The following is a 21,945-nucleotide window of genomic DNA, read 5'->3' on the forward strand; positions in this document are numbered from 1 at the left end:
ACCACCATTTTGCTCGTTTTGACCCCTCCATGGATGTCACTAAATTGGAATTTGATTTGGAAAAAAGATGTCATCCCCAAATTCGTAAGAAGTAGGCCTGATCTGTGGTGGAATCACTTTTTCTCCCCTTCTGTTGAAAAATGTATTAATCCTGTCACCATAAGTGGTAAAAGCCAGGCTTTTGTCAGATGGTGGTTACCATTTCCTGTACTTTCATACGTTCTGGAGTGAAACCACAAATCAGACGTTCTAGCAAAAAGAATTATCACATCTACACAGCACCTGACGTTTTATATTGAGGGTTTTTAAAAAAAAAAAAAAGAGGGAGAAAGAGAGAAAACCTACTGTGCTACAACTGGAAAGGCCCAGGCCACCCAAACTTTTCAAATAATTCCCTTTGGAATTGCCAGAATACACCCTCAAATACACTGCCTTTGAAAGGGATGATAAATATGGGATGTTCTCAACCAACCCCAGAAAGAAACGTGCCATTTACAACTGATGATTGTAATTATCACTCAGAAGGTAGGCTCTTAGAAAATTCATTCCTTGCAAAAGACTCTAGGATTTACAGATCTAATTTTAAGTTGGTTGTGGGAAGGGGATGTAATTTGAATCAGAACATAGTTTTTGGTACTAAAGCATCAATATTATAAAAATACTCACCATTCACTCATAATATATCTTTTCCATGCTCAGAAAACCTCAAGATTCCTTTATACTATAGTAAAAAAGACTGTTTATCCTTTAATCATAACAAGCAGCAGAACTGCAGCATGGAAATAAAGGGTGGACAATATAGATTAAGTCTGATTCCATTCTTAATAGCTCCAACAGAACAGATTAAACAGACTGTAATCTGAGAAATACGAGAGGCTAAATTTGTGGTTCACTGTAGATAATGAATTCACCAAATGAAAAATGACATTTTTAGGGCCTAAGTCACAAAAGTGGAAAATGTACTGCGCACTTACCATACCTGAGAATAGAGAGCTCAGTCTCCACTAACAGGAAGCCAGCAGTATGAATGGATGTCTGTACCAAGTCATCACAAAATGTTTTGTAATAGTCCTGTAGAATTTTCTGCCACAAATATGTCATGATAGTCAGTTCACTAATATCCTAAGACAAAGACAGTACAGTGATACCTCGGGATACGAACGCCTCTGCTTGCGAATTTTTCGGGTTACGACCAGCTCTGGCCCCAAAATTTTACCTCGGTTTGCGAACTCCGCCTCGGGGTACGAGCCATTTTCCGCCCGTGCCACATGGTCCGCGGCCATTTTCTGCCCGTGCCACGTGGTCCGCGGCCATTTTTCCGCCCGTGCCACGTGGTCCGCGGCTGTTTTTCCGGCCCTGCCGCGTGGTCCGCGGCCGTTTTCGCGCCGCGCCGGGCCGTTTTCGCGCCGGGCCGCGCCGGGCCGTTTTCGCGCCGCACCGGGCCGTTTTCACGCTGCGCCGCGCTGCACCCGGCCATTTTCGCGCCACACCACGCTGCGCCCGGCCGCTTTCCGTGTGGTCCGTGGACGCCAGAACGGATTAACGGTAATTACATTGAACCTTATGGGAAATTGCCTCGGGTTGTGACCAAATTCGGGCGGAGGGCGGAATGGATTAACCGGATTTACATTGAACCCTATGGGGAAATTTGCCTCGGGGTGCGACCAAATTCAGAGGGCGGAACGGATTAACCGGATTTACATTGAACCCTATGGGGAAATTTCCTTCGGGTTACGACCAACTCGGGATACGCCCAGAGTCACGGAACGGATTAAGTTCGTATCCCGAGGTACCACTGTATCTCCTTAAATGGAGCAACCAAAGCCAACTTTCACATTTTGGAATTAAGAAGCAGCGCTTCATATGTGGAAAGACTAGATTCAAAGCTGTCTTGAAAGGCACTGCATACAAAGGCCCAAAGTACACACATGAATGGATTGTCAACTAGCTCCAGTGTGCTCTAAGACAGGGTTCCTCAACCTTGGCAACTTGAAGTTGTGTAGACTTCAACTCCCAGAATTCCCCAGCCAGCCATGCTGGCTGGGGAATTCTGGGACTTGAAGTCCACACAACTTCAAGTCGCCAAGGTTGAGGAACCCTGCTCTAAGAGACTCTGAATAATAGCTTTCATATTCTGTCTCTCTCAGGAATGTTAAAAGGACCCCTGAGAAGGTATTTTCTTCTAAACAGGAGTGGACATCCCAAACTCCCTTCTGTGGCACCCCCCCCAAGATTTTACCACAGTTTTTTTCAGAAAAATGCAACCTCGCATACTTGTGGGATGTCACAAGGTGTCCACTCCTTGGTAGCCCCTGAACCTCTCTGCCAAAATAGAAGAACAATGAAAAAAAGGGGGGGGCTTCTGGCCTTCAAAAAAATGGTCTAAAATGAATCATTCTTGAATGCTAAACATACAGCAGAAAATATGACATGAAAACATTTTAAACATGTTTTTATTAATGCATTTCTTTAATTTAGATTGTGTGAAACATTTCAGTTGTGTTTATTACCCTGATGAAAAGATATTCCCCAAATGAAAATGCCTGCCTATGAAGATTTACTCAAATGGGTCTCATTTGATTTATATCAACATTTGAAGGCTATAAGCTGATATACATAAAATTACAGCTTTAAGTTGGTTCAGGATAAATATAAATCTACAGTTGATGGATGTGTAACTGGAGTGGAGGGAAAGTTACCAGAGACTGAGACTGGTTCTATGTAGGAATAATACAGTGCGTATATATTTTTGCCATATATTATAAAAGCAATCTTCACCGGTGGATGATATCCTGGGTACTCTGTTAACAGAAAACATGGTGGAGCTTGGTTTTAGTTTGCATAACTAGAACTGTCTTTTAAAACTGCTGGCCCCCTTCACAGTACATTTTTGCTTCTAACAGAAATGGGATTTCAGTGTTGCTCGTGAATATCCTGAACAGCAGCACAATCTGAAACTCCTAACAGAGATGAGGAACTCTGTTCTTCCTCTTTTGTTTGTTTAACCCTCTCTTTCAGATTACTTAGAATAGTGATTAGCCTCCAGATGTTTTGAAGTATGAAACCTATAGTCCCCAACCATTGGTCATGCTGAGTTGTTCTTATGAGAATTGTAATAATAATTTAAAAAAAAAACTTGGTGGGTATCAGATTTTCTACTTCTGGGATAGAAGGCAAAGAAATCACATTGCTCTATGATTTCCCCCCATTCATATAAACTAAACTATAAGCCTATTCTTGTATACGTTTTCCCCCATTTATACAAGCTAAATTTCCAAAGAGCCAAATGCCTACCATGAAGAATTGCTTTCAAATGTTATCATAGCAGCTTCTTCCTCATGTATCCAATGGACAACTGGGCACAACTGGCCCACAACAAAGGTAGACCTGGATAGATAAAATCTTCTTTGGTCAAGTTCAATTCCTGGTAACTTCATAATTTCTCATCAGCAATATAGAAGTAGTTTGTCATTGTCTTCTGGGATGTTTTAACGACTTCCCAATTTAGCATACAGCTCTGGTATTCCAACATGATCATTCACCAAAGTACTAATCTGATCCTGCTTAGCTTCTGAGCCCAAAGTTGGCCATTTATTGCCAGCTGCTGAGTATCTAGATATCAACAACTCTGATGGACGGATTTGCAAGCTGCTATTGTATTTCAAGGAATTTAAATTGCTTAGAACATTACTTAGGCTTAGGCTTTTCTTTTTTATTGCTCCTTGCAGAAACTAAGCAATGAAATATACCCCCAGAGAAAAAATTACAAATCAAACATAATCAGCAATTCTGTTTGGTCAGTATTATTTGCCACATAGAAAACTGGTGTGCAATCATCCAATGAATCTACACACTGAATTAGACTAAGTTTTCCATTGTTATAAAAGTTCATACATTTGTTCTCCAACCCCACAGATCTTTATTAAAAATGCTAACAGCAGATAATTCTTTTTTTAAAAAATAGGATAGTTAAAATATAAAACTTCAGTGGCAATAGTACTTTTAAAATAAAAAAGTATCAAGAACAGCTTGTCCTTGTTTTCTGAATTCAGAATAATAAAAAGGCTGAGGAAGAACTCTGTAAAAGACAATTAAAAACTATTTACTGATAAATAAGCTAAAGTTATGATTTAGATAAGAGCATCCCACTCATGCTGTGTTGGAATCCGTATTTTTTTCAGGAAATGAGGCTTTCTGACTTAGGTGTCTGCATGTCACAGAATGCCTATAAAGAAGAGGCTGTGAGACTTGTACCCATAGCATTGTACATGGGCCATAAGCATGAGGCAGGACTCCTTTGGAACTGCCAACAGAGGGGTTGTAAAAGGAGGAACAAGAAAATGCAAGAGAATGAAAGAAGAGAATGCTAGCCTGGAAAAAAAGAAAGCAGGGCGGCAAATTTTCATCAGTATTAGATGGAAACCAGCTTCATATACGAATTTTCAGTGCACATGTCACTTGCTACACCTTGTTCAGGTAAGGTATGCATACATATTTTACAATAATTGTGTAACCATCATAAGTCTGGTTAAGGGTTCCCTAGACATATTTCAAGGCACTGCAGACTCAGGCATGACTTGTGTACCTGACCAGTCCTAATTAACAGAATTGCCCAACCAGGGATACTGGAATTTTTGTATCTACCTACCTATGTACCCATCTATCTCAGCACAATTACTTTATATACGGTGCATTCGGAAAGTATTCAGACCCCCTTCATTTTTTTCAGTTTTGTTATGTTGCAGCCTGATACTACAATCATTCAAATTCATTTTTTTCTCATTAATCTACACTCAGTAGCCCATTATGACAAAGTGAAAACAGAATTTTAGAAATGTCTGTAAATGTATTAAAAAGAAAAAACTGAAATATCACATTGGCATAAGTATTCAGACCCTTTACTCAGTACTTTGTTGAAGCACCTTTGGCAGCAATTACATCCTCGAGTCTATGACGTGACAAGCTTTGCACACCTAGATTGGGGGATTTTCTGCCATTCTTCTTTGCAAATCCTCTCAAGCTCAATCAGGTTGGATGGGGACAGTTTGGCCGGGCAACCAGCTCTTGGAAGAGTCCTGGTTGTGCTAAACTTCTTTCATTTGAGAATTATGGAGGCCACTGTGCTCTTGGGAACCTTCAGTGCAGCAGAAATTTTGTAGCCTTCCCCAGGTCTGTGCCTTGCAATAATCCTGTCTCTGAGCTCTGGAGGCAGTTCCTTTGACCTCATGGCTTTTGCTCTGATACAGTATGCATTGTCAGCTATGAGGCCTTCTATAGAGAGGTGTGTGCCTTTCTAAATCATGTCCAATCAATTTAATTTACCACAGGTGGACTCCAATCAAGATGTAGAAACAGCTCAGCAATGATCAAGAGAAATGGGAGGCACCTGAGCTAAATTTCAGGTGTTGCAAAGGGTCTGAATACTTATGCCAATGTGATATTTCAGTTTTTCCTTTTTAATAAATTTACAGACATTTCTAAAATTCTGTTTTCACTTTGTCATTATGGGGTACTGAGTGTAGATTAATGAGAAAAAAGATTAATTTGAACAATTGTAGTATCAGGCTGCAACATAACAAAATTGAAAAAAGTGAAGGGGGTCTGAATACTTTCCAAATGCACGGTACATATCAGGTCCATGAAATAAAGTCACTGAAACAGCCCTCACTGGTCAGCTCCAAGTATCATCAGTTCTAAATTGGTGAAAAGTAGAGGAGTTTTGTGGTTATCTTTTTCCCCTTTTTTCCTCCATGGCACTGTGGGGTGCAGTGCTTTGATTTGTATTGGGGTGTGTGTGTGAATGCCAAGAAATGGCTAGAACAAAAATTAAATATGGCTGTGTGACAGTGGAATTAATACCTAGAAAGGCAGCTAGGTACCAGACTTCCTTTCATTGGATGTGTTCAGGTGAAGGTTAGATAGCGATTTGTCTGGGATGCTTGAAGATTGGATCTCATATACAAAACTTGTATGTACGTATGTGTAAATAAATAAATAGGGTTCCTGCGTTGAGGAGGGAATTAGAGTGGATGGCCTAAATGGCACCTCTCAACTTCATAATTTTATAATTTACAGTAATTTACAAATTTAATTAAATTCGAAGGAAATATATTACTAGTTCAGTGAAGCTAATACTCCTTTTTTCCTTCATTCAGATTAAAAGTTAGGATCAGGCTGCATGCTTGGCTAGGTGTTGGGAAATCTTATCCAAGTGTGAGGGAGTTGTACGTAACCCTGGGGCCTCAGGTTGGGTATCTTTGTTCTACCGGCTAGGCAAAATAGCTTCGCAAATAAACATTCCAACTAAATTCACTGTAACACTTTGACTTTCTAATACCCACTCTACAGCATCATGTTCTATGGACTTATTTCACTTTTACTACCATTCTGTTGCTACAAGTGTCTCATAGTGACTGGGTTCTATTACCTTGGCCAAGGCATTTTGTACCAGCTTCTACAGATCAGGCACTCTCTTCCTAACTTGAGTGGTGCAATAGCTGTCACATGCTGTACATGAAGCAGAAAGGAAGAACTTGGCACAACAAACAGATGCTCACACTCAGTGATTGGCATAAGGGGGCATGCTTCCTCTTGTCCAATACTCAAATCTTTGTACCCTTATAAGCCTCTCTCCCACTTCTGCAAGAAATCAAGCTACCAATTGTGCAACAAAAGGACTCATTTCATAGGGGAGGTGTGTATGTGTTAGGTAGGTTTACTCCCCTGCTCCCCATTTTTTGAATTGAGAGAAACTCACAATAAATATCTGTATAGGGGCAGCATCTGTGTTGAGCACAAAATGGAACTTAGGAAAAAAAGAAGAAATCATTAAGCACAACTGTTACTTTCAGTAACTGTTCTATGAAGGGAAGTGTACTAGTAAAGGAGCCTCTCTCACATAATTTCCATGCTGAATTAGCACACACAGGTATACAAATATGCCAAGTTTATACACCCCACACAAACATCCTTGATGCTGACCTGGAACATAAAGGCAACTATGTGGAGCAGCGACATCACATCTTACGTTGCAAGAACAGAAATGGGATCTTTAACTGGGTAAATACCTAAACGTGAATATTGTAAATCCATCAGTGAATATCTTCTGAGGAGATATGGTCAGAGTTCCACAGATCACGCCATGCATTTCGGAATCTGAATCTGCCATTCATACTTAATAGAGTTTGTTGTGGGAAATTTCAGTGCCACAAAATATGTTGGCTATATAAACAGTGTCTTCATGGTCTCACTCTCCAAAGAGACCCAGACAATCTCTCCCCACACAGAATTTGTTTGTTCATTTACTTTTTATATTGCTGCAATATTAAAAAAAAAGACTGAAAAAGACTCTTGGCACTTCTGAATATATTTCACAAGTTATGTAGGGCTTGAAACAGTGGTGTAATATGTTCCTTGCCTCTATAAGCAAACTGCTGGTTTATGTACCAACCACTGTTTAATACAGCTCTACGCAGATGGCACTGTAGCAATCCATTTGGGTAACAATGAGGATGTGAGTTACTGTTGGGAGGTTCTCCCACAATTTCAGGTAGGCTGCAACTGGTGCACCAGCTAAAGCTGGGCAAAGCCTCTATCTAACCATCTAGCAGTAGCTCTGAGTCCGGAATACTCAAGTCAAAGACTTGGTCTCTTGGGGCAATACTATCCCTTTGACTGTCAACATAGCCGACAGCAAATCCAGCTTGTTGAAATCTGACTGAAAGGAATCCAATAATCCATTACCTCTAGAACACTCAACTGTTGCCTCTCTTCCAAAAGGAGAAGGCTGGAGACCTTGACCATAGTTGTCAAGTATGGTTAGACCCAGGGAGAGGATCTCTTAAGGAAAAGGCACACCACAATCTATTTCAAGATACTTATTTTTCTATATTTAGAAACTCAAAATGTAACTACAGTACATGCACACACGCACACACACAATTGCAAGTAATTCTGTCAAGAGCTGATTGCTCTGCAGATAATTCTTGAGCATATAATCCTTATTTGGTTTGTACAACACTAAACTATGAAATGATTAGGCCTAGCATGATGTGTCAACCTGGACCATGGACTGAACTGTGGTCAGGTAGAGGCACATCAATCACAATTTGTACCCATTTTTTTTTTTTTGGTAGCAGATTTATTTACCTTAAGTATGGCTTCCACTTGATGGAAGGTATGTGCAAAGAATCATATGATTAAAACTCCCTTCTGGATGAAATGAGGCCACTTCAGCTGGAATAATTCCAGTTGCACCAGACATGTCGGGGATTAAAATGAAGATGGCAGGAAGAAGATGAAAGTTCAGACCTTGTGACGGAAGGCATGAGTGGGGAAGATTCTGGAAGGTTGCCGGGAGGGGGAAGAGAGATTCCAGGGGAAGCACCTCCTCAGCCTCCAGCCGGAGTGTGGGAAAGTCAAGAGGATGAGACTGGCCCCTCCCTAGGGCATCATGGTTATAGTTGCTGTTTTGGGGGATTAGAATTAGTCTGGCAAGATTCTGTCTATTAGGTGCAAGTTAATAAAGGAGCTAAACTGTTCTGGACTGTCTCGCTGTTGTTCTTGGGCTGAACCTGACAGACCTCCCATATTCTGGGGACAGTTGCTTCAACCCAGATTGGACCACTACATCTTTTAAAACAGGTTTTACAAAAATATATATATAAAAAAAGGAAATACCTGCCAATCAGGCACTGCAATGTTTGCTTTGATATTGGGCAAAAAGAAAGGAGAATCTCAAATTGTGGCTGGTGGTGGTTTGCTGTGCTGTATGAGAAGAGTTTATTAAACATCTTAACCATTATTAAAACTAAGTTAGATTAGTTCTAGTATGGCTGCACTTGCATAACAAATCTGACTCATAACACAATAGCAAATTATCAAAGAAATTCAAAACTGTCCCAGTTACATTGGAACTATTATCTTAGCCAGTGCCCCAGCCTCCTTTGCAAAATTGACCAGCTGCCTATTAAAAAAAACACTATTTACTGGAGATGGAGTACCTAGAGAAGACCCATTCTACAGAGTCACTCTATAAACTATAATCTTTGTTCAGGCAGTGAAAGGGAAAAGCAACATCCTTTTCTGGCTGACTGGGATAAGGTAAATAGTCTAAGAACTCTGGATTCCTTGGGGCTCAATCCTGACCATAAATAACCACATTTCTTGGTTTGTTTCACACATTGATGTATTTAAATGAACGATTTAAGTGAGTCCAAGCTAAGCTTGCAATCACATCATGGTTTAGCATTTTCTGTGAACTGAACCATTATGTGGTTTGCTTTTGGCATAGAATAATGAATGAAACTGGCAACTATGGCTTATTGGTATGGTATTAACAGTATGGTTAAAAATCCTAATTCGGTATTACACATACACATAGTATATGGATTAGTTTAAGATACACTGAAAGAGAAAGATGGGGGGAAAATGAACTTAATCATAAAGTTGTCTCTTGAAACATGAACAAATATATCTCAGGAGACAAATCTTGAACTTTCTTTGAAATGCTGACAGAATCTTCTGGAAAATGTAATCAAGAGCAAAAACATTGTCTCTGAAGTATTAGTAAAAAAGCTTCAGGGACAAACAATACCAACCCACTGCAAGCTGGGTGTTGATAAAAAGCAAGGAACATGTTTTTTTGTGATACGACTAAAACAGCACAGCAGTGGGAAAACTGCTCCAGGAAGTCCTAAAACAATATAAATCACAGTCAGACTTTCCATACTCTTCTGGACACAGGAACTCCTAAAATATCAGACCAGTATGAGTACTTACCAAATACCAAGTTGATAATCGAATAGTGCTCTCTAAAAGTTGATTGCACTATAAAGATATTAATATATGCTTTTAAATACAAGCTCCAAGAACAGTACAGTATTTGACTCCAAATCAACGTTGGGTAAAAGCTAAACTAGCTTTTAGCGAAACTGCAACAAAGCTAAAACTCAAAATAGAGCCCATCGTACTGTTGAGAGAAGGTTTTGCCCCACAGATGCCCCCAAGTATGTATGTATGTATTAGACTTCATGTATACCTACTCATGAAATAAGAGGCTTTTCAAGGACAACAGTTGTAGGCATGGAAGACAATCTGTGGCTTTCCAAATGTGTTGGGAAGTCATGCACCTGAGAACTGAGTCCTAGTTCCAATATACCCGGAGGACTTGCTGAAGGTTATGAAGAGCTGGCTGAAATTTTATGACAGCCTAAACAAGCGTAGATTTACTTGGAGTGGTATCTAATGACAGTCTATATATTCAGGTGAAATAGCTGTAGCTAATAAAGAAAAAAGCCTTGCTAAGATAGATATGATACTAACAGCACCTCTCTCAATTCCTTGACAAAAAACCAAGGACATTGAGCTACCTGAGGGTAAAAATTCAATTGGCATTATTCGCGGACTCCCAACAATGTTGCAGATCAGGGATAACTGAGGTTATGTTGTTGCTTTTTTTATTTATTGTATCTTGCAGAATTGCTGTGAAGTCTTCAAAAACAAAAGACCAAAAACCCTTTTTAACTGCACTACCACTGCAAAAAAAAAAAAAAAAAAAAATCTATCCACGTAAGTCAGAAGATCAGGAGAGGATGTTCTCTGGCTTCTCTTTATTGGTATGCCTGTTTCAACCCCGCCTCTCTCTTGTTGCACCTGTTCATTTTTCCTGAACACTGTGAGCATGCCTGCAGGTGTTTCGTGTTGCATACTGGTGCACGTCCCTCTTCTTTTTCTTTTAATTGTAATTCTGGAATTGTAAAAATCATAAGAACTGGATGATGGATAGCTGGAGTTTTTTGATAGATGATACCTCTGATTTCCAAAGATTGGTGAAGCATCTGCAGAGTGTCTTACCAAATCTAAAATGTAAAGAATTATTAGAGCAGTCCCCCCACCTCCATGCATTCTACATAACTAGGTGCACCTCCTGCTGAACCCCTTTGATTCATGAGATCTACACCATGGAAAAGGTCTGGTTGTCATAAGACTACCAAAGAATGGACTATTCTTCCAAAGGCTGCTCTTGTCTGACATCACAGATTCAGTCTATGGTGTTGGACGAAGGTGGAAGACTAAGCCTAAGTAGCTGTCCTACTTAATTTTGGTAAGAGAACTTACCATACTGAAAAAGGCTGTCAAAATTGCCCTCATTCATACACAGTAATTGCACATCCCAAGAGGAGGCTACTGTTTAACCAACTCATAACAAAGCTTGATGGTTGCCCTTACCCATTTAGAGAAATGCTTGGGTGAGAGATTAAACCCTTTAAATGTACCTTGGAAGTCTAAAAATAAATGCTAGTCCCTTTAGAATGCTGTCATATAGCCAAGTAAAAGCCAAATGCTCTTTAGACACTGAAGGAATGGAGATACCCATTGTTGTTAAGGTACTGAGAAAAAAGTAAAGCAATAAAATCTCCTGATTTAAGTGAAATGCAAGGTGATAGCCATGGACTATGTTTTGACTAACAGATTCTAAATCAGGACTGCTTCAAGAAATAATTTAGGTTATCAATATTCAATACAGATCTAAGACTGCCATCCTTCTGGGGATTGGTAAAATATCTTCCAATTTCCAGAAGACATTTTCAATTGCCACTGTTTGTAGAGGAGAGAGAGACCTTCTGGCATAATTCTTAAAGTACCCTAAACCAATGTAGCGGTTCAATGTAGAGTTAGCCCAAAATTCAATAAAGTAACCATAGAATACAGTCTAAGACCCCAGAGGACATTAGTTATGGATGCCCACATACCTTGAATGCAGCTTGGTGAATAAAACCCTGATGTGCTAGATGAGGAAGCCATATCTAGAGGGAGCCCCTGGATGCAATGTACGATATATACCCTGTTAGAAAAACTAGTTGCCAATGAGCAAGAAAAAGTGGGACCAATGTTAGTTGCAAGAAGGAACAAAGTAGGGTTTGCTGTTGTGTATAACTTTGAACCATGTCCAGGGGGTCATCAATCTTAGTGCTGAATAAGCCATCTTCAGCAAACAGAAATCCTAAATTCTAGTCTTGGTTTCCAGTGTCAGTCAGGAGTGAAATCAAGTTGTGACAAAGGACAATGGAAGACATCATTATCCTGGCTACTGAATCAGTTCCATGACAAATTGTTCTTGCTTAGCTTCTGTCTGAAAAACTTGAACTATCTGCTGCTTGTTCTCTGGCAAATGAGATATTAATTGGGATGCCTAATACCATAAAAATGAACATATTTCATGAAACATCTCTGGCTATGTAGGGCAAAATAACCCGAAAGTACAGCTTGCAGCCATGATGGTCCAACTTCCTGCTTAACCGTGGGCACAGAATTTGCTGGTAGCAGAACCTGTCAGAGACGCCTCCACTCTGACAGAATTAGGAGGTGAATGTTGGAATGAGAACCAGCATCCCTCTTCTTTCAATTTATAAAGATTCTCAACTTGTTAAGAGGTGAATGCATGGTAGCCCAGGAGTCTCTTGCTGTTTTCACTAAGACTAGGAGCATGGGGAAGAGGACTAGAGAAGCATAATATCTTTCATCAACTGGTAGAAGAAGTCCTTCACAATTTGATATTGCTGTCAAACATCCAAACCAAGAGATGTGCTATCCTATCAATCTGTTTACTCTAGGAATAGAACCCTTCAAGACAGCTGAGTGTTTGGTCTTCAAAAGGCATCAATGTAGAAGGAAAAGCTGAATAAACTGATGCATAATCACTGCTTTCTGAGACACTGGGCTAAACCCACAAGGTAACAAATGGATGGACCCCTTGGTTCAATGGCAGTATCAATATCTGAGGATGAGGGCCCTTAAAGATGTGGAACTCACCAGCTGAAGGAAGTATGGTGATTTGGTTGGGGGCAAGAGACTATGCGGGGGTACGACATTGATGTGAAATCTGCTCAAGGGAACACTGTGAAGGACAGCAGAACAATGGTATCAGATTGCTAAAAAACCTACTTTTTATGCAGTTGCTCCAAACCCTAGAAATGGAGGAAAATAACGCTGGGTCAAAGAAGAAAGGGCCTTGTGGAATTCACCAATCACTGCTCTGAAAATACTCCACATAAAAATGTGAAAGCAGCAACACTGCATAACTACAGGCTCATAATACAAAAATGGCATGTGGGAAGAGGGTACTTGTAGGAAAGAAAGAACTTACAAGCTAGAAGAAAATGAAAAACATTTTAAAAAAATAATAATTAACCAACAAGGAGGAAGCAAAAGAAGGAAAATAGTATGCCAAGAAGAAAAAGGAATGGAAAAAATGAGATAACAAGAAGATTAGTCAAATATTTAAAATAGTAATATTTTGCATACATGTGGACTAAGGGAATATGCATCAGGACAAGAAACAGAAGGGAGTGGATGTTTAACAAAATTACTGCCTGACAGAGAGACCATAGAGGGTAGCTGAGAAAAGGAGCAAGATCACAAAGTGGTTTAAACACTGAGAAATGTAAGAGGAGAAGGGAAATTGCTCAACTGCAGGATCTGCTCTCCCTGCAATCCCTGACATCTCCAGGTAGGGTGGGCAAAGCTCCTGGCCAAAACCCTGGGCAGTGGTTGCCATTTAATGTTGACAATACTAAGCTAGATAAACTAGTGTTTACTATGTATTGAATTGGTTTGAGTAAGGAAACATCAGGAAGTGCAACTTAATTAAGGTGTTAGACTAGAACCGTGGAGACACAACTGTAGTCCTCCCTCAGCCATTCTTTCTCAGTCCAAGCTACCTCACAGGGTTGTTTTTTGGGGAAAAATAAGAAGGGGCATTGCTATGCAGACCATCCTGAATATAAACAAATTTATATTTAACCATTTATTTTAAAATACTTATTTTAAATGGTTGGGATATAAACCAAAGAAATAAATGAAAACACAGCATTAAGAAAGAAAACCAATGAACAATAAGAGTGTAGGATGAAAACCGTGGCTATAAAGCAGTTATAAGCACATATGCCCCCTATGAAATTTAGAGCAGAATTGTAAGTTGAATGGGGAAATTATGCTTCTGTAGCAGGGCCCTGCTTCAAACCTTCTCCCCCCTATGTGCATAAGGTGGTAGACCAAGCTAATGGAGATGAAGCAGAAGATATGGGCCGATTACGGAAGTCTTATGCTCCTTGTTATTTGGCAGGAATTGCAAAGGGTGAAAGCCTTAATAAATAACTTGCCCAGAACTTGCAACAAGAAATCAGACAAACCTTGCATTTAAACAACTGAGGTTGGATCCCAGGAAACATGTCTCCCATCATGCATTCCATTTAGAACTGCAACATCATCAAAGCTTAATGAAAAATCAAAGACCTAAGGAGAATGCATAGAGATTAGTGGAATATATACATAGGCTACACTAGGTTTGTCTGCTACTTAAACCTAACCAGCATGCTTGTTATTTTGATTCAAGGCTTTCTCTCTAAAGCCAGAGTCACACAATAAGTTAGAAAAACATTCCTCAATCTGCTCAATCAGTCCCTCTAAAAGGGGCTGCAACTCCAATCAAACCCAGATAGCAGCATGGCTAAGTTTGCAGACAACTGTACTCCAACACATGTAGAAAGCACCAAGTTAGGGAAGGCTGGTTTAGAGTGACCAGTTTCTATTTAACTGGAAATAAGTTTGACTTTAATTATATAATGTGGATAAGTTTGTTTGCTTGATTAACGAAGCTGGATTGTTTTTGCCAGGAGTCTAATGCTGGCACAGAGGAGTATGTTTGCCACTACACTTTTCTTTAAACACACAAACTGATTATGGCTCAATTTGTAAAGAAGTAGTTTGATGTCCCTGGAGTTTTCCACAACTACAATACACATAATTTCTTAAGTCCAAAACCTTAGGTCCATGATCTGTGTTGCTGGATACCTTCTACTCCCCTGTCCTGCAGCTTTGTGTAAATCTTCATTAATCATGTAGAAAGAATGTGGGCAAAAACAGAGAATGAAGTTGAGGACAAGAGAAAAATGAAATCAGTAACTATTCCTTTCAGGCCTCTTTTATAAGAAAATAGGTGAATTAACTGAGAGAGATTGTTGATCATGACTAGAGATTCTGGGACAGAGGGGTTTCCCTGGCTGGGATTTTTTTTTTTTTTTTAAAAGAAGACTTTCTCTTTTCTCCTGGCCAGACAAAATAGTCATCCCTTCTTGTTACACAGATTCTGAGCCACATATACTTAGTTCCTGGAACACAGCAGTTGGCACGTAGCACTGCTGGTTCTTTTTCCTGGGAGGATAGACTAAGATACAGACGCTAAGGAGGTCTCTTCCCTAGAGTTTACTAAGTGTAAGGACAGGCATGGAAGAGGGAAATATAGAAAAGGAGTAGATGTCACAGAATGAAAGGCCATTTCCTTGTCTGCCTCCCCCCTTTCCTTGCCTGCTCCCTAAGGAGCCAGGGAGTTCCTGTAAGCTGTGTGCATGGATGAAGGCAGAGCCAGCAACGTTAGATACAGTTTCTATGCTACACATATAATGCCTTCTTGAAAAGTCCCTCTAATCTGTTTATGGTCTTAGCTACAGTGCATCACTTCTCATTCAGGACCACCTCTGTGTCATTTTAGCATAATTCAACAAAACAAGGCTCTCAAGCCTAAGCTGATTCTGTTGGGAGAGTAATTGACTGGAGTGGTTTTGGCTTTTAACTGGCAAGGGACAGTTTTAACAAAAACTTGGCTCCCCCACCTCTTTTGTGCCAGACCTGATTTGGGAGCTCATTGAAGGAAGGGGTCATCACCATATCTTCCAGCAATGAATTTCAAGAGTAATAGGAACCAGAGGAGGTTAAATGGTATGAGCAGGGATTAGAAAGGAACTATTATTTTATTAGCTGGCAGTTAGGTGGCTGAAGTGGTGATTGAAGTTGGCACAAGTGTGGTGATGTCATTAGCAATGCATTGTGATGCTGGGAGTTGTGTGCTACAGAAACAGCAGCAACGCTCAGCTGAGAATGAAATTGAAAATGGGGGATTTCTATCTGCCTTCTCTTGGTGAGGGGCCTAAAGCAGCTCAGGAGTAGATGGCTACTATGACAGCCATGGACCTATCCCAGATTACTCAGGACTCTGTCCATCCGTCAGCAGGATAACTCTCCAATACAATATAATACAAAAAGTTTTATTTATTATTTGTCTGACTATATCAAAGCGCTATAAAAATAATACAGAAAGAATAGGACATATTCATTATACATTGTCACCCCGCATCCTCTGCTTGCTTTCCATTTTTTTAAAGTGGTATGACAGAAAAGCACACCATATTTCAAATGCAACTTGAGCCTTTATATAAAAAGAATTATGATATTTGCAGTTCTATTGCCATAGTTCTTAGTCTCCAACATAAAACTTACTTAAAAAAACCCACTTCCATTGTATACTGATCTGACATTGTTTAAGAACTTAAAATCTCTTACTTTGCACTATTTTCAATGACTTGTCATTTGCAAGGTTGGCTCTTCATTATTCACCCTAACTCCAGATCATTTATGACTAATTCAACTTTCACTGATTCCAATATTAATTCTCTAGGAAATTATTTAATAGCAAAAACTGCTCATGAATTCGTATCTGCTACTGACCCATCAGAAAACCTGCATGACTCAAGAGACAGTAGAAGTTTCTTTCTTTACAAGTCCAAGAATATTACATTGCTTCTTATACAATTTAGCTGCTACAGAATTAAGCTAAAGGGTTTGTGATTAGTTATTAATTATGATTATATTAGCAGTCCTCTGGGAAAAACACTTATTTTGGTGCCAGTTTCTACATTTTTCTTAGATCAACTAATGTGTTGATCTATGTTTAAGTTTTTAAAAAATGTATGTAAATGTGCTATTTAGTCCTTGTTTGAAATGTGCCCATCGGTTTTGGAACCATTTCATTATTTCTTGCATTTTCATGGGAAACGGAAATTGCTCCCATCATGTACAAGGAAGCAGACTATCCAAACTGGGATTGCAATCTTATGTTCTTCAAGATGCCTTTCCTGAAAGAGTGGGTTCAAGGGTGAACCTCTTCAACAGTAAATAAATTCTTTATTTCCCTGTAATCTTCCTCTCATTTCCCTCATCCTTTTAAATCTTGAGATATATTAGTAGAGCAGCACAAAACCTTCTCACTGTGAATTACAATTTCCCCAGCACCACTGACTATGCTGAGAATGATGACAATTGCAGTCCACCATACACTGAGGTGCACAATTGGGGACAGGCTGTAATAAAATCATTCTTTCACTAGTGAGTTTCCTGCTTTTGTGGTATGTAAAGAAATACACATTGTTTCAGTCCTGTAGTCTTCTGGCCATATTGCAAACTGGCATGCATTTGGCCAGAGTTGATGCTCCTGTCTATTTTCATGACTTATCCAGCGATAATCCAGATTTTTAAAATCTCATTTTAATTTTTTAATTAAATTTATACCCTGTCAAAATTCCACAAGATTGTTGGTGTCTTTACAGAGTATGCAAACAATTATAACATCCATGTTACAATAAAAACAATAAAAACCTGGCAACCTAAAAAAATCCAAAATTAAATGCCCTCCAAAAGAGGTCCATTTTCAGCTACTTTTAGAAGACGCCAAGGTCAGAGTTAAATTGAGCTCTAATAGGAGGCCATTCCAAAGAGCAGTTCCTACTACAGAAAAGCAGCTTCTCCAAGCCCTAGTTCCCCATAGCTCCTTAAAGTGGCGAATCACCAGCTGCTTCTCCCAGTTGCTCCTGAACAGCCAAAATTGTTCAGTTCAATTTTTAAAGGAAGTCTTTTTGCTTTTGATACCTTTCCCACAAGTGGATTTTGACTAGGAAATGAATATGAAATATCTCATAATATTATACATTTCTATTGATGTATTGGAATATGTTTTATTATATTTATACCCTACCTGATGTTGCTCATGACCTCATATGTATCTTTTGTTCATTTATTTCTTTGCCAGTAGTTTCTTTATCTGTTTTCTCTATTATTTTGGCTTTAAATAATCTTTAACAGATTTTATTCTTCTGATTTTTCCTTTTAACTTGCTTTTAACACTCCATTTAGGGGGAATGTTCCCTCCTTTAGAAGTTAAATGAAGCTTTTGGGCTTTCTGGGCAGCTATCCACTTACACAATTATTGAATGTAATAGGACTGTAGCCAGTGTTCCTGTGTAGCTGAACAAAGATTGGTCAGTTCTGTGACTAACTATTCAAGAGCGAAATCATTTATTACACATAGAAATACTCAGCAAAATTCAGTTTATCTGTGGGGAAATCTGCTCAAGCTATGAGATTTTGTATTATCCTTTATATTTGCCTGTTTGCCCTCAAAATATGCTCTAGAGTATTATCCAATCTTCTGGAGAATTCCTGGAATGTATTTTATGGGTACGTAAGAGTACAGAAGGGAACGCGGAATTTCCCCCTTTTAGTTCCACTAATAGAAGCTGTCTCTTTTAGAACTAGTAACATACACTTCTCCAGGCAATATGTGGATGTTAAAGTTACTGATACTTAACTCATTTTTGTGTTTTCTCCACATTTCTTGCTCCATCTCAGACTTATGGCATTTGGATGGGTGGACATGAATGCTTTTGATAGATTTCATATCCATGTATAATAGTATTCTTATTTTTTCATCAGATTCTTGATCTAATCATTGGATTTACTGGATTCACATTTTCTTTTAACAAGAAAGATGCCACCCAGAGTCACTTTGTGTGAGATAGGTGGCCATATAAATGTAATAAATAAATAAATAAATAATAATAATCATTCCAACTGTCTATCTGGATTTGAATGTTTTGGAATTAGATAATACACATCTGTTTGTAACTGCACAGTTCTTCTCCAAATATTACATTTTGGTGTAATTTTGCCCACACCACTTTAGCTTTTTTTTAACTGTGGACATGTGATTCTGCCTGCCTTTTAATTCTTTCAACCATCTGGCCAAACTAATTCCTTTTTTCTGACATCACTACTCACTGATGCACTGAGTCCCTACTAGCCCTGCCTAGCTGGTCCTATGTATGAAATACTTTTTGAAAATGCTATCTTAAAAGTCCTAAGCATTAGCTTCTTGTCTAACCACCTACATTTGACTTCCAAGATCTCTCAATTAAATTCTGCTGGAAATCATAATCACTTATTTTTCATCAATTATACATGTGATGTTCACCAAATGAGGAAATTACCCTTGTAATCATATTCACCAGAAACTTCTAAGTTTCTAATTATCACTTCAAGGCTAGATCTTTCCCCCCACCACTTTTAGCTAATACTAATCTATTTATTCATCACACAAATAAAGCTTGCCAAGGGATTACTTTTCAAAAACTCACAACGACATTACCTTCAGCAATGACCTGTCTTTGGTTAATTTTTTAAAGTTATTAATTTTTATTTTTAATATAGTGAAATGCAAACAATACTACAAAAGAATACAGTAGTGATTATAAACTTTAAAATATACGACATATATTGCAATGATTAAAATAAACTAAAAGTAACACAAAGAGAATTTTTTTAAAAAATCCATATAATATCCATTTAGTATCAATGTGGGATTAATTCAGTCCTTGTCCTTTAAGCTTGTCTTTAAATCTAGACCTTATAAATCATATTGCTTCACCTTTTCATTTTTAGAAAATAAAGACTTCTCAAAAACAGATCACAGACTATATCCTGAATCTATTCCATTATATCAGGAGGATAAGTTTCTTTCCCACTGAAGTAAGAATATCTTCTTTACCAAGGCCCAAACTCAGTAATGCCAAAGCTCTTCATAAAACAACAAATTCCATCTTTTAGAAATATAATTTAATATCACATGTCTTTAACTATTACATTTCTTTCCAAAATTATACTAACATATTCTATGATTTGAAACCAAAATGAAGCTATAGCTGGACAAAACCAACTCATGTTAATGTTGATTAAAGTTACTTGTAAGCATTTAATCTCTTCTGCAGTTTGTTCTTTCAGGAATTCAAGCTCAGTTTTTCCCCTCCCAGGCAGAACCAATTTTTTTTTGCACTTTTTATATTAAAGCTTCTCACAAGCAGTTTTAAAACTCTTGTATTTGGGATTTAATTGTTCAGGAGTATAAAAAAGGTCACTTAATCTCTTTAAGGTTCAAACCTTAACACAGTACACCCTGGCGTTGTTTTAAATAATATAGTATATGTTCATTCTCTTTGCAGAGGTGCCTAACTCACATAGCTTTAATCTACTTCTTTAAGGCTTTGCCATTATGCTGTCACATTTCATAGTTTAGGCGAGTCAGCTGCTTATTTTAATTTCTAAATGATTTATTACACATGCCAATCATTTTTAGTTCTTTCACATCTTATCCTAAGGTAATTTAACTTAGGTATATAGAAATAAGGTTACTCAAAATTGTGTAAACTAACAAAATATTTATAGTAATCCTGCATATTAAATATTTGATGCTGTGTACAACTGGCAGAAGAGAGTCTGCTCTCACCTGACAGTTTTCTTGGACTCTCTCTGGTTTTGTAGATTTTGGAATGGTGACTATGCCATTCTAGAAGAAAAAATAAAATCAATTATTAATAGAAGCAAAGACCTAATTTAAAATACACATACACACACACAAAAGGAAAGAGAAATAATTTAGGATGATCTCTATTTTCAGTGAGTTAACAGTAGTGTAATTTGTCAATAAATCATATCCTTATGATGTGTTACATGCAAACTTAGTCACAAAACAAGCCTCTCCTTGATAGGTTATACTTCTATGTACAGGCACATATTTTTGTAGAAAACATTCTGTCATTTGAGTTCCCATCTGCAATTTCAATAAACAGAGCCAAATACCTAAGCTTACTACCTCATTACTCTTTGAAAGAATTAGGCCCTAAGGATTTATATGCAAAGATTCAGATAGTCACTTTGGTGGGTGTTATGTATCATAATTTAATGCTGTAAAAACTTGTAGATGGATATATATCTTCAAGAAACACTGGTGCTATGATAGTTGAGGTATCCAATTGTAAGGACTATAAATTTTCATGGCTGCTTATTCATGCTTTCTCAGCTTTCCTAAAGTCCTGTCTCCACCTGGGACATTTTATGATTTCTGGGAAGGAACCCCAAATGAAGTTTCACCAGAATCTGAGTTATTTTCACTTCACCGACATCCTAAAATGAGATTAATTCATGTAACAGATTTACTTCTGAATGCTATTATATAACTATTTACAACATATAAATACCATATTTTCTTGAAAACTTACATACTACTACAGATATATCTTTTAACCAGAACATACTACAACCATATCTGTTCAGATTCATGAACACATCACAAGGGACTCAAAAGTAACAGATTTAAAATAAGGCCATTTCTCAGACTACACCAGTGAAATGCAGAATGGAAAATGAAAAACTCCAGACCTATTCCTCATAATTATTTACTACAACAGAGCTGAGACAAAATTATTTTTAAACAGTTTCAGATACTGCTCTACTTTCAGCTTCTGGGTACTGAGAAATCAGCTGTTCAGTGGACTTACGACACTAAGAGACAAGTATTATTGCTTGGGAAGTTTTATGTAGCTAGACAGGAAATGTATTCTCTTACATTTTGTGAATAATTGTTTAATGAAAGTTTTAAAGTTTTAGTGAAAGTTCAGGACTTACCTGGATGCTCCAACGAATACAGATTTGTGCAGGAGTTCTGCCATATTTCTTTGCAAGCTGAACAATGTTAGGATGAATAAGGGCTTCACCTTTAGCTAGTGGACAGTAGCCTTCAAAAACAATATTCCTGCTTTGGCAATACTCCACTAGCTCTTGAGGCCTTTGGAAAGGATGATATTCTACCTTTTTTTAAAAAAAAAAAAAAGAAGAAAAATTGCTTCAAAGCGCTTGTCAGTTTATAAGTTATTACAACATAAAGGTCAAGTTACTGAATGTAGCTACAGGTTTGGCATAACACTATCATGACAATAAAAACTT

The 21,945-nt window shown here is 38.2% G+C and overlaps 1 protein-coding gene across 3 annotated transcripts in view; it reads right to left on the reverse strand.

Moving 5' to 3' along the window:
• The window catches only part of LOC103049047 (putative oxidoreductase ZK1290.5), a 91,798-nt gene that overhangs the window by 4,953 nt on the left and 64,900 nt on the right, over positions 1 to 21,945 (reverse strand). Inside the window, exons 5-8 of one of the 3 annotated variants that reach the window (XR_015798449.1) lie at positions 21,628 to 21,810; positions 20,450 to 20,509; positions 14,193 to 14,295; positions 10,044 to 10,859 (exon numbers count right to left, since the gene is read on the reverse strand). Coding sequence is in view for 2 of the 3 variants with exons in the window: in XM_007420244.4 (XP_007420306.1) it covers positions 14,200 to 14,295; positions 20,450 to 20,509; positions 21,628 to 21,810 (339 nt within the window). In the remaining variant the exon portion in view is untranslated. The remainder of the gene's footprint in view (positions 1 to 10,043; positions 10,860 to 14,192; positions 14,296 to 20,449; positions 20,510 to 21,627; positions 21,811 to 21,945) is intronic. The other 2 variants (XM_007420244.4, XM_015887425.3) reach the window with 2 other exon arrangements.

The sequence above is a fragment of the Python bivittatus genome, unplaced genomic scaffold, assembly GCF_059951505.1.
Source record: "Python bivittatus isolate LINGU-HERP-01145 unplaced genomic scaffold, Pbiv_v1 ctg000700_np1212, whole genome shotgun sequence".
Classification (NCBI taxonomy): Eukaryota; Metazoa; Chordata; class Lepidosauria; order Squamata; family Pythonidae; genus Python; species Python bivittatus.